At 44.6% G+C, this 14,150-nt stretch overlaps 1 protein-coding gene across 1 annotated transcript in view; it reads right to left on the reverse strand.

Moving 5' to 3' along the window:
- Positions 1–14,150, reverse strand: part of FLT1 (fms related receptor tyrosine kinase 1) — a 208,018-nt gene that overhangs the window by 46,450 nt on the left and 147,418 nt on the right. Inside the window, exons 16-17 of the mRNA XM_079773671.1 lie at positions 9,873–9,979; positions 4,743–4,875 (exon numbers count right to left, since the gene is read on the reverse strand). Coding sequence (XP_079629797.1) covers positions 4,743–4,875; positions 9,873–9,979 — 240 coding nt within the window. The remainder of the gene's footprint in view (positions 1–4,742; positions 4,876–9,872; positions 9,980–14,150) is intronic.

Here is a 14,150-nt window from a genome sequence, read left to right on the forward strand (position 1 = left end):
GGTTAGTCTGGGTGAAAAAAGTCAACAAAATGCCTCTGGTCAAAAGTTAAGGCCCGGTAGTTAGTGTTGATTTAACACAACATCTCTCAAAACCAAGTCCTCATTCTGAGACTGTTCTGATAACAAGCTCTCAGTTAGTTAGCCTCTCTCCCTCCCTCCCTCCCTCCCTCCCTCCCTCCCTCCCTCCCTCCCTCCCTCCCTCCCTCCCTCCCTCCCTCCCTCCCTCTCTCCCTTATAGTCCAATCTCTTCCCCCAAGGAATATAGTTTTTTTTTTTTCCTTTTTAATTCTTGTAAAGTTTGTAATAAAAATTTCCTGCTTCACCATATTAGGACCTTTATACTTTTTATGCACACTACTCAGTAACAAAGATGTCTTCACTCTGCCGCTGCTTAGTATCTTCCATTACCAATCACCCTAGGCATACAGTAAGGACATGGGAAGTGTTCAATTACCAACATAATCAATGAGCTTCTCTGTAGCAGTCTCCGCATCTATCTCACAGGGACACACTCTGCATTAGGAGGGGAACACTGGTGACACCACAAGCCTGTCCTGTGCTCACACATGTACCTGTAGTGACTGATAAAGATCGTTCGTTCCTCCCAGAGCACACACCATGGGCTGGGATGTAGTCAGTGCTTCCTTCTTCAGATAAAATTGTCCAAGATATAGACCAGCAAGGGGACTGTTAGCTTAAACAGAAGAGCCTTGAGTGGCCCTTCAAGGTGCAGGACGTGGAGATCACATATTGAAAGAGCACTGGCAGATACCTTCCCCAGACTCGTGAAAATTGCTGCATTAGGTTGTAGGCTTATGCCTTGCTTTTTTAGGGTACAAGAACAATGCTTTCCTTTTGAAGTTTCTTCTACCATCTAATATGAAAAGTGTCCTGAGCCTGAGAAGTGGTGAGATAATCTCTGTCTTGGGACACCTCTCCACAGGCTACAAAGACTCTTGCTTGTTTGGGGCAGATGGAATCCTTTTCTTTCCACACTTCAGTCCCCGTACATTCCCTTCTTAGCCATCACAACACTCTTTGTTTTAACCAGTGTTTGGGGACTTTGCTTCTATTACTGAGAATCAACTCGTTCTCACTTGGCTTTCCTTAGTCTTTTCCTTTGTTCTCTTGGAAGCTGATTGCTGCCTCACAAAACAGCATGAAGCTGTTATGGCCTCTTTATATATATACTAGATGCCCAGTGCATGAAATTCGTGCATGGGGGGGTGTGTGTGTACCTCATCCCAGCCTGCACCCTCTCCAATCTGGGACATCTCTCTCACAATCCCTCTCCCAACTGCTCGCCTGCCTGCCTGCCTGATTGCCCCTAACCACTTCTGCCTGCCAGCCTGATCACCCCCTAACCAGCCTGATTGATGCCTAACTGCTCCCCTGCTGGCCCGATTGCCCCCAACTGCCCTCCCCTGCAGGCCTGGTCACCCCTAACTGCCCTCCCCTGCTGGCCTGGTCACCCCTAACTGCCATCCCCTGCAGGCCTGGTCACCCCTAACTGTCCTCCCCTGCAGGCCTGGTTGCCCCCAACTGCCCTCCCCTGCTGGCCTGGTCACCCCTAACTGCCCTCCCCTGAAGGCCTGATTGCCCCCAATTGCCCTCCCTTTCAGGCCTGGTCCCTCCCAACTGCCCTCTCCTGCTGGCCATCTTGTGGCGGCCATCTCGTGGTGGCCATCTTGTGGCGGCCATCTTGTGTCCACATGGCATGGCCATCTTATGTGTTGGAGTAATGGTCAATTTGCATATTACCTCTTTATTAGATAAGATTATTGATTTTAGAGAGGAAGGGAGAGAGAGAGATAGATAGATAGAGAGAGAGAAAGAGAGAGAGAGAGAGAGAGAGAGAGAGAGAGAGAGAGAGAGAGAGAGAAATATCAATGATGAGAGAGAATCATTGATTGGCTGCCTCCTGCATACCCCCTACTGGGGACCAAACTCTCAACTCGGGCAATGTGCCCTGACAGGAAATTGAACCAGGACTTCCTGGTTCATAAGTCAATGCTCAAACACTGAGCCACTCTGGCTGGGCTGTTATGGGCTCTTTAATCATTGGGTGCACTGGAATCCTTCTGCAGACTCTCATTTCAGTATCGGGGGAGCCCAGTCACACTGGACTTGACCTGGCCTGATCCTCCTTTTCTCTTAAAGTCTTCCTTGGTATTACCCAAATGCCACTCACTAGCTTGTAAACTGCTAGGTCATAGTCATACAATGAAAGGATATTGGAATTTCTTCCAAGAATGACTGGCCAGGGCCCCTGGGACACTCTGGGGACAGTGCATGGCAGCATGCGGCTGAGCTCCTCTCTAGCATCCAGGGCTGGTCTTATAAGAGGCAGCACCAGCCCAGGTCCCATTCACCTGCCAATTTCCAGACTCCCTGTGTTTTTTCCCATATTCGCTAATTCTGACAATTTTCCAACAGAAAGGTGCAATGTCAGACATTTATAAATGTATAGGAGGGGAATTCTCTCTGGGTTTAATGTAGAATCATCAAGAAAATGGGTTTCTTTAGTTACTGGATTTCAGGAATTTCACTGGTAGCAACACCTTTGACTGATTCTAACTGTGTCTACTGGTATCTATCAGGTACTCTAAATTCTGACTTCTCTCTCCAGGACTGAAAGTAACCCACAGACTGCAGACAGCTGAGATCAGAAGCAGCTTGATCTATGCTTTTCTCTGCATTCAGAACTCTGTTGTAATTCTGCCCATCAAACCTGCCTTTCCTTCCCATCTATCCAGATATAGTCTTGATTACTTTCACTTAACAGACACTGCTTCTGATTTCTTTTTCTCATTTATTTGGCTTAAAACAAACAAACAAACAAACAAACAAACAAACAAACAAATCTTGGGCCTATTTGCTCCCAAGTTAGTAGGAAGAGCATTACTCTGGCCCTTGCAGCCACACTCTGCATTGAGGCTTTGCTACACTTCCTCTCACTCATCAAAGATACTCACATGTATATTAGCCAAATCATAGCGTCTGGGAAGGAAAAGAACCATGAGAGAGATCTTCAACAAGAAGAATCTCCTGAAGTGGAATTATTACACTCAGGGAGCCTAGGGGAAATCTGGTAGAAGCACTGGCCCTCTCGATGTGTTATGGTCACAGTGACACTAGGCCGAGGGATGAAGAAAAGGGATGGAAAGCTCCCATGTCCTGCATTGGAAGGAGCATATTTGATTGCGACTAATAACTCCGGAAAGCAACATGGCCTGAGAATGGCTTATGGTTGTGGGAAAATTATCCCATGTTCCATGACAAGGTCACTGAAGGGGCTGGACAGGCTGCCATATAATTTAGACTTGCAGATGGAACTCACCTAGTGTGCCACCTGCCCTTATCTACTCGAAATTTGGTTGATTTTTTTTTTTTCTTGTCAGCAGCCATTACTGGCTTTTGTCTGATTCCTAATTTTCTTCCCTAAGCCAAACAAAACATACTCTTGGGGCTAAGTACTTATTCTCATGTAGGAAGAAATGTAAGTGGGATCATTTCAAGGCCTAAGAGAACAAGAAAAGTCATTTCTCCCTCTCTGTCACATCACACCTCCACCTCCAAAGAAATGCCAATATTTTTTAAAAATATATTTTTATTGATTTCAGAGATGAAGGGGGAGGGGAGAGAGAGATAGAAGCATCAATGTTGAGAGAGAATCATTGATCGGCTGCCTTTTGCACACTCCCTACTGGGGATCAAGCCTGCAACCCTGGCATGTACCCAGAATTGAACCCGGGACCTTTACTCTGCAGGCCGAAGCTCTATCCACTTAGCCAAACCAGCTAGGGCCCAATATTTTTTCACTGTATGACAATGACCTGCATGTAGGGGGAAGAGCAGGCAGTGCCATTGAATTTGGAACAACAGGCTCTTTATACCGAGTGAGAAGCTCTGGGCACACTGGGTGCATGGCCTCTTTTCCTAGTTCCAGCTATTCTGGCATACATCAGAGTGAGTGGAAAACTTTCAGAACCCACAAGCCAAATATTTTGGGTGGGAATAATTGAGGTTCCACTGTTTTGTAATAACTGGGCTGGAGAATAATTTGCACTGTGATGTCTAAGCTGGAGGAACTTGGGGGTAAGCTGAAGGAAAACACATTTGCCTGTTGTTTACAGTATCTGTGTTACCTGGAAAACAACAGTCCTCACTTTTCAAAAGTGAAACTTAAGTGACCCCCTAAGACTTTCTTCTCTGTTTGGACCTTTTGAACACCCAGGAAAATTCAAAGTATGTAACTGGTGGATTTGTGCAGAGTGGTTTTTGATCCACAACATTGAAGAGTACCAACTCTTTCACCAAATGTTTGATTTTACTGTGCCTTGTCATCTTGAATTGCTTTCCAGGTCAGAAGTTTCTGACTCCTCAAAAAAGTCATTAATTAAGAGCACCTGTGCTTGTAAGGCTCCTAATGGAACTAATCTCTCCTCCTTTCCCTTCACTTATCTACTTTTATGGCGATCTCCTTAGAGGGAAGAGACTCAAATACTTTAGTGTCTGCCGCTTAGAGAAGGTGCTTGGTAACTGCTGAAAGAATGAACAGGTGCTCCTTGTCCCTTAAACCATCCTCTCCACACACTCATAGACTCATATACCTCTGTGTCCCTCTCCCTTGCTAGGTTGTGAACTGTTGAGGGTAGAATCCAGAGTCTAGCCTATTTTTGCATTCCTCAATGCAGTAGGTGCTTAGTATGGTTTAGGAATCTGTTGAACAAATACATTACCTAGTTTAAGTCTCTCCCGGGCAAACTCCCACTTGCTGGCATCATACGGGAGCCGCTCACACTGCTCATCCAGGGGAACTTCATCTGGGTCCATTATAATTGATAGGTAGTCAGTTTTTATTTCAGAAGAAGACTGAGAAATAAAGAGATCCCAAAGTCATCAACGACTTAAAAAACCTCTGATAGCCAATTTAAAACAATACTAGGCAATATCTCCTGCTATTTTGGTTCATTTGGTTAAAACATATGGTCAGGTACAGAAAGAGGCACACACATATGCACATCACACCTGAACATGTGATGTCTATCAAACAACCCTTGTTGTTCCTACCTTGCATTTCTGTAGTATTATCCTATATAATAAAAGCTTCATATGCTAAGTGTCCGACCATATTACTGTTTGACCAGTCGCTATGATGTGCACTGACCACCAGGGGGCAGATGCTCCAACCGGTAGATTAGCTTGCTGCTGGGGTCCGGCCAATTGGGACTGAGTGAGATGGGCTGGACACGGCCTAGAGCCCTCCCATGGTCCCTTCCCGGCCCCGATCGTGCACTGGTGGGGTCCCTTGGCCTGGCCTGTGCACCCTCTTGCAATCCGGGACCCCTTGGGGGATGTTGGAGAGCCAGTTTTGGCCCGATCCCCACAGGCTAGGCCAAGAGACCCCACTGGTGCACGAATCTGTGCACCCGGCCTCTAGTCACAGATGAAAGGCCCTCAGATTCTCCAGCAACCTTATTTGCTTGTTCTGTAAAGCATTTTAATAAAATCATTCCACACAAGGACTAACAATAACTTTCCGTGGCCATTCTGTGTAAGCAGAAATATGCATTACAAAATAGGCTGACAGTGTGGTCCATGATTGTGGCTTTCTACATTTGCAAGAAAGGATAGAGGTGCTAAAGTAAGCTCAGGGTCTACCTCCCTGGGACAGCCTAGAGTAGTGATGGGCAACCTTTTGAGCTGGGTGTGTCAAACTTCGCCAAAAAACTGAGCATAACTCGGGTAGTGTGTCACTTTGAGGAAAAACCATTATTTCGCAAATGTTTCATCCTCAGGAGCAGCAAATGTTTCATCCTCGGCATGCGGCCGCCTCAGCGGCCGCGTGTCATCAGAAATGGCTACGCGTGTCAGTGCTGACACGCGTGTCATAGGTTCGCCATCATTGGCCTGGAGGTACATTTCATATGAAGTACTTAAATATACTCAGAAGGCCTGGCCACTTAGTTGACTGAAAATGACCACAGGGTCCATTAGTGAGATTAGAATAGAATTTACCTTCAGTAAGAAACAGAAGTTGATTATTTCAAATACCAAGGAGTAAGACTTACACATAGCGACATTCATTCCAAGTTCCTTTGACCATTGGTAGGACATCACATAAATAAGGTGTACATCGAGTAAGTAAGGCGGACATCTCTGCCTTTAGGTGCATTTTTTTTATCTTGGTAATGCAAATCAAGCCCAGAAAAATACCCTTTTTTCAGATCATAAATAACTGGATTTACATTTAGTGTCTAAATTCATATCCATGGGTGTATTTCCTGTTAGTTAATTGTAGAATTGATTGTATTTTTGTGGGCAGGACAGAAAGGAAGTATGCTTACCAATATAAGGTGGGTTTTGATAACTCTTGCCAGAGTTATGTATATTTCATTTAAATGAGTTTTAGGGCCTTTCCCTTCAGTGCTTTCCCTCAACCAGATCAGAATTCAGTAGAGAGGACAACCTCTCCATACACACCATGTCACAGTCACCCACATTCTTCAGCCCTTACTCATCCTGTTCCGGGCTGTCACAGCTCACCTCATCCATCACTTGCAATCAGTCTCTTTCTCACAAAAATTATCACTAAAATGTGTGATAAATAGCTCAAGGCAGAAAGATTTGCCTGGCCTCCAAAAAGAATGGATAACAGAGAAAGATAGGGAGCACGTTTGTCATGAGCTGCATTTGCCACTGGTATTAGACTGTAAGGGCCCAGCCTGTCAGACACTGGTGGGAGTCTGAAAGACTGTAGAGGAGTATAAATTCCTATAACAGGAATGTGGGGTGTTCATTAGAGAAGCAGCTGGAGTTGGTTTTATGACTAAACTTTCCAATGTCCAACATAGCCAAGGCTATGAGAAGCAATCCCTAGTCTTCAGAGAGCATAGGATTGCTGAGCATGGCAGGGAACGTCTTGGGTTCGGCAGGATGCTAGGGGAGGTTGGCAGTGTTGTGATGGAAGCCGGGGAGCAGGCAACGGAAGACAATCTCCCCACGTGGCCCCTGCGGAATTTTATGGTTTATCTCAATAAGGCAGATGAGAGGAAACACCAAAAATGCTCAAAACAAAACAAAACAAAAACCTTAAGCAAGGGCTTTGAGGGGACTGTGATAGTAGAATCTTAGTTGACAAATATTTGCTCTTTCAATTGACATTAACACTGAGCAGCTACTAGGTGCTTGGCATGAAAATTGCACAGCTAAGTGCTTCAGGGCCCAGACACTGAGTCTCATGCTTGGATTTGAATCACAACTCAACTTCTGACCAGCACATAACAATGGGCAAGCTGCTTAACCTTTTAAAGCATAGTTGCCTTATCTGTCAAATGATGGTACTTAACTCATAGGGCTGTTGTGAATATCAAGTGATATAATCCATGTAAAGCTGTTAAAACAGAGCCTGGTATACAGTAAGCATCCATAAATGTTGGCTGTAATTATAACACTGGCTTATGCAGAGTAGAGATAAAACGATAAAGTAGTCTTTATCAGTGAGGAATTTACATTGTGATTAGAGAAACCACATGGAGATAGTTTTTGATGCCTTTTTCCTCTTTGCCTCCCACAACCAATCACTTGTCAGATTTTATAGGCATTCTATTACTTGTTCTCATCCTTTCCTCTTCTTATTTTTTTTAAATCCTCACCCGAGGATATTTTTTCCATCGATTTTTAGAGAGAGTGGAGGGAGAGGGAGAGACAGAGAAACACCGATGTGAGAGAGAGACACACTGATTGGTTGCCTCCCAGGGCTGGGAGCTTGCAACCGAGGTATATGCCCTTGACTGGAATTGAACCCAGGACCCTTCAGTCCGCAGGCCAACGCTCTACCCACGGAGCCAAACCGGCTAGGGCTCAGCATTTCTTATTGACATCAAAATTCCATAGATTTAAAAAAAATACAAGAGACCCACTCAATTTAGTCCCAATTTGCCTTTCCAGTGTTGTTTCCACTCTGCTACTCTAGGCAAAGTAACTGGACTCCCTCCCTAATCTGCGGAGTAGTGGGGGCGGGGGAAGGGTGAGGAGGCCTGTATTTTTCTGCTTCTTTCCTTCTAGCTATGACCTTCAAAGTCTGTCTCTAAACTTTTCTTTCTCTGAAGTGTTTTCTCCTGCTCTCCTCCTTTGAAATCCTATAGTCTTTGTACTCCCTCACAGATTTTGGCAAGTTTTTCTTTTGCTAAATCTCTTTCTCTATATGATGTGTCTCCCCCTTCAAATACCATTATTTGACCTGTTCCTTCTCAAGCAGTGGCCTGAATTGTCCTCTCTCAAGACTAGTCACTCCATATAGCAAAAGCCTGATGTTACACATTCATTGTAGAGGATGCTGCTAGCCTTGCCTCTCATACTAACGCTATAAAGTACACATTAATAGTTTTGAATATCCAGCCTAAGGCCAAACAACCTGGCTTCAAAACTCAGCTCCAACTCTAATCAGCATTGTGACTTTGGACAAGTTATTTTAATTCCTGAACATCAGTTTCCCTCTCTATAAAATGGTAATAATTATACATTTACCTTTGCATTTTTGGAAGGATTAACAGATACTGCATAAAGAGCTTCCCACAAGCCTGGTACATTAATAAGGGCTAATAAATATCTAGACATTGAGTAGGCCAGTTTGACCCATTTCAAGTTTTCTTGATTTTGCCTCCTAAATATCTCTTGACTCTAATCATTTAGACTGAGCTAATGTCATTTCTTCCTTGGACTACTGTCAACTCTTTTACTAGGTGACCCCCTGGTCCATTTTCCTCACAGCAGCCAAAATAATCTTTGCAGACACAAATTTCTCACACTTAAAATTGCCTACCTTTGCTTCACAACCCTCCTCCCTGCTCCAGGGCTTCCTATTCCTTCTAGAATATGGACTAAATTCCCTCCTATAGCCTCAAGCCTGCCTGCTCAGGCATTGCAGCCTCTCCTCTCCTCTCCTCTCCTCTCCTCTCCTCTCCTCTCCTCTCCTCTCCTCTCCTCTCCTCTCCTCTCCTCTCCTCTCCTCTCCTCTCCACACTTCATGCCTTGTTTCCACCACTGTGACCTCTGGCCTTCTGTTAGCCACTCATTCTCATGGTGTCCCTCTGCCCTGCCCTAGCCTCATGCACGCTCCTCTCTGCCTGCAACACTTTCCCCTGCTTCTTTGCCTGACCACCCCTCTTATGCATCTTTTACTCAGCTCACGATTGTTACACTTTGCATTGTCTGTACTTGATTAAAGCCCCAGACTGTAGCATTTGCTCACCGCTGGCCTGGCACTCTGCATAGAGCAGGCACACAGTAAATATTTGAGGCATAAGTGGATGAATGAATGTTGGCTCTTTCCCACTGAACTTCAGAGAAGCAAGTCGCGCTATAGGCAGAATTACAGAAATCTGATGTCCTGAATTCCAGCCTGAACCCCGCACCCTAAAGAACCGAGTTTGATCATGGGCTCAGGAGTCTGGAACAGCAGTGCCCGTCTTTGTGTTTCTGTATTGTGAGAGACAGTCAGAGGTGGGACTTGCTCTTTTCTTTTTTGTTTCTTAGCAGAGAATAAGGTTAAGAAGACTAAGACTTCATAGGTCTTATGCTAAATTAAATTTAAAGACTTCATTACATGTTTTTATATAAAAATATCCTTTTTGTCCCTGGGAAATATTCATCTGTCCATTCTCTAGCTTTTCTTTTGAATATCCCACCTTATGGCTGAGAGACATTTTAATGATTCATTTTCCAGTGCTTACCAGGACAGAGGTAGGAGCCAGAGGTAAGGGGAAGGATAGGGTCTAACACCTGTTTAGTGCCTGTCCCATACATCAGGTGAGCATTTTAGAATATTATGCAAAAAGGAGCGCAGGACTTATCTGAAATGTTCTTACCCTTTTCAGTTTTCGGATAAAGAGAGTTAACAGTAGCCAGAAGAGGGTCGCAGCCACACAGGTGCACGTCAGAGTGATTAGCTCCAGATTTGACTTTTCTGAGGTTCCTGGAAAAACAAAAACACCAAGGTGGTTAAACAGCGACTCCCAAACGCAGGGTCTTTGTGATTTTATTTATTTATTTTTTTTAAAAATATGTTTTTATTGATTTTTAGAGAAAGAGGAAGGGAGAGGGAGAGAGAGATAGAAACATCAATGAGAGAGAAGTATCATTAATCGGCTGCCTCCTGCATGCACCTCCACTGGAGATTGAGCCTGCAACCCAGGCATGTCCCCTGACCAGGAATCGAACCCACCACCTCTTGGTTCTGGGTTCTGATGCTCAACCACTGAACCATACCAGCCAGGTGGGCCTTTGTGATTTTATAAAAGATGTCTAGTGCCCCTAAATGTTCATCATGGCGAATGCAATCTGCTGGCGTGAAAATCCGTGTCTGGGACAGGTCTTCTCATACCTTCTGTTTCAGGCAGGGTCCACAATATCATCACAATAAACTCACAGATCAATTAAAAGTCTTTCCAGAAATTTTGCTGTTGAATTTGCAAACTTCATAATCCCAGAAATAGCTAATTAAAAATCAGAGGAGAAGTTAAAAATGGGAAAAAATTATGGCAGGAACAAAAGCTCATTAAAGTGCTAAATCTGGAATATGTTAAATCTCCCTAATGGGTTTTAGAGGAACTTCTAAAGAAAAAGAAAAAAAAAAAAATACATAAAAGGGCTCCTTTGGGACTCACAACATCCTTCAAAGTAGATTTAAAAAATAAAAATAAAGCTCAAGGACTGTCACAATTGCCTGCTCACTGCTTTTGGAACAGCCAGGCCAAGGCGCCACCCCCCCACCCCCCCAACTCCCAGCCTGGGGCTCTGCACCTGGCCTCTCCAGCAGTCAGCCTGCAGGGACTGAGGTGAGAAGAGGTAACTGGTAACTGCAGGATGGGATTCTTCCCAATCACCCCTTTCCCAGAATCACAGAGATCAAAAGCTGAGCACTGTTCCCCCATGACCAGAAAGAAAAGACCCAAAGTATTCAAGAGAGGCCTCCAGAGAGGAAACTGGGCGTTGTAAAGGAATGCCCAATGGGCCAGGATGGCAGCTCCCTGCTTACTAACTCCAGTGGACAGTTTCCCAGGAGTTTCTGAAGTAATGCCCTTATCCTCCAACTTCATTAAAAGGAGACAGAGGCTCAGTATTAAGTTAGACCAAGAATAAGTGAAACTTACTCTTTTTAGAAATGATGGTGTGGATGGTATCATTTATTGAGCACTTATGTGCCTAGCTTTCATAACCACCTTATGAAGTAGGTGGCAATAATATCCCCACTTCATAGATAGACATCTTTTTGGCTCTTTGTTTCAATCCAACAAAGATGCATTGAATCCTACCACAGGCGAGGTTCCAGGCTAGAGGAGATAGGAAGATGAATGAGGGAAAGTTGTCCCTCTCAAGGCACTCACTCACAAACCGAAGCAATAGACTTAAGGCAAATACAAAGAAATTAGATTTTAAAAGTATCTGAGGTTGAAGGAATCTAATACTTTTTTGAAGAGGTGACATTTGAAATGGTTTTGACTTAAAGAGATGAAGACAGGAGAGGGCATTATAGGGCAGAGGGAACAGTATGAGTTAAGACCCAGGATTGAGAAATGATAGGGGCTGATGGTAGTATAATGCAAGATCTAGGACGGGACCAGACCGCAGAGAATCTGAGCATCTGTGTGAAGGTTCTCTGCCCTGAATAATAGCAAATACACAAGCTAGACACCCGAGCCTCCTCCTTTTTTAATCTATCCAGCCACCAAGTACATGTACCTCCTGTAGGCCAGAGCCCCTGCAGTGTATCTTTTAGGTTAGAGGGGAAACTGACATATTCTCTCTATCCAGTCCATCACAAGGCCCTGCCCATTCTACTTCTGTTATTGTCATAATTAGCTAGTTAATGTTAATAAAGGAAGAGAGCACAGGGAGAGTCAGACATTGTTGAGCATATTCACCTAGGAAGCATAAGCCTGTTGGTTTCACAGGCAAGCTACAGCTTCACAGCCCAGGGAATTGCAGCATTGTTGCTCCAAGGAGAAGAACACCCCTCCTTCCGCCCTCCAGTACTGGATTGTTGGGGGCGAAAGGGGGAGACAGGCACATATGCAGTAGAAGTTGGGGTGGCACAGGGGTGGTGCTTGCCTGTCAGTCTAGCTTGGGAACAATGGATTGGCTAAGGGGTGGACCCCATTAGGAGCGTGTGAAATCTTGGATTGTTAATTGGCTAGTTTGAAGAAGGTCCAGGTTAAAATCCCCAGACAGAGTTCCCTCTCTCTTTCTCTGTGACTTGCCGGTGGGCTTGCCTGTTCTCTCTCCACAGCAATGAGCTAAGCTAGCCAGATGCTGACCGGGACTGTACTTTAATATGGAACAGAAACGCTGGGCAGTGGCCATAATTCTAGCCCTGCTGAAGACAAGATTGGACTTCTTCCATGAAGGGATGGACAGAGATGGGACGTTGAGGGGAACCTCCTTAATTTTATATCATCAATAAAGCTTTCCATGAAACCCCATCCTCTCGTGGGGGCCTCAGGAAATTCTTTTCTCGCAGCACCCCAAGAACTCCACTTCCTGATAACACTTTCATGGCTCATGGAATTATCACCTCCTGTCCTTCCTCACAATTATTGCCCAAACCAAGGCCTGGACACCTGCATTAGCTCCCTAACCAGCCTTGACTCCCTCCAGTCTCTCCTCCACTCTGTAGCCAAAGTGAGCTTCCCAAATCACAAATTTAATTCTATTACGCCTTTGCCTAAATCCCATCTTTGCCACCTGCACATCCCCCTGTCACTGTCAGGATAAAAAAACCCCTTAGATCCTACCCCAAACTTTCCTATCTCTTCAGCTTCATCTCCTGTTATCCTGACACTTGCTCCCGTCATAGAAAAATACTTGTAGTTTCTTAATTATGCCAGGCCTTCTGCACCGTTATGCTTTGGCCTTTGCTGATTCTCCACCAGAATGTAAGCTTCCCAGTGGCTGTGGCACATCTTATTTCTCTTTATATCCCCACTCATCAGATTGGGTGAATTAGTGGATATATTATGTGTTGCTTTGTCTCCAAAGAATTTCATGAAGCTTTCAAAGCATTCATGGTCAAATTCCTGTTCATGTGTGTTAATCCAACAAACATAGGAACACCACCTATATCCCAGGTTCTGTTCTGGGTGCTAGCGTATAGTGGTAAGTGAAAGGGCATGGTCTGGAGCTACCTCTCACCTAGTATGTCACACATACTAGGCATCCTGCAATTATTGGTTGAGTGAATCAATGAATTTGGCTTCATTTTCTGCTTTGTCAGCTTGTGGTTAAGTTTCCCTGAACCTCATGAAATTGAGAACAATCTCCTTGAAGAAGTTTCAAAGCATGATCACCTTTTTTTTGTTCAGTATGCATCTTCTCCATGGGAATATTTTAAGCTCAAATTAATATAAGTTTGGATTTTAGCCCACACAGTGAGAGGTCTGATGCTGCCTTGCTGTTCACACACACACACACACACGCGCGCGCGCACACACACACATATACACGCATGTGCACACACACACTTTTTTGCTTATGCTGCAAATAAGTTTTGTGGAATCTGATTGGGACCAGCTGAGAGTACAGTGGCCTTTGGCTGTTGGAGACACTGATAGCATCTTGAGAGGAGTTATGTCTGCAGATGCCTCCTGCATGGAGTGCCCTGCTAGAGGCCCCCTCCCACGGTGGGAACGTTCCCACGGCATTCCAAGGGGCAGGAAGTTGACCCCCAAAGTAATTCCATAGCCCTTACTCAGGCAAAATTCCTCATGTGTTTGTGTGCACTTACACATTTAAAGAATCAACACAGGAAAAACATCTCCAAGATGAACATTTATTAGAAAAGAAAGACCTATTTAGTCTATTCCTGCTCACTGAATAATAAAATAAGAATTTTAAAAGATGCAATGTAGTATCTGTGCTCTATCTCTAACTCATTCGATAGCTCAATCTCTGTCTTTATTGGAAAGCAGCCATTAGGGTGACCTTAGGCTGGGTAGACTGACCTAAGTCAGCAGCATCTCTTCCTGCACAAGTCTGAGATGTTTTCTTAGAGGTCAAACATCCACACACTCGCCTGACTAGACCTGGCTTCAACTTGCTGGTGACAGCTGATGAGTTCAGTGCATGAAATACTCCAGCTGCACGTGGCA

Source organism: Cnephaeus nilssonii (assembly GCF_951640355.1).
Source record: "Cnephaeus nilssonii genome assembly, chromosome: 6".
Classification (NCBI taxonomy): domain Eukaryota; kingdom Metazoa; phylum Chordata; class Mammalia; order Chiroptera; family Vespertilionidae; genus Cnephaeus; species Cnephaeus nilssonii.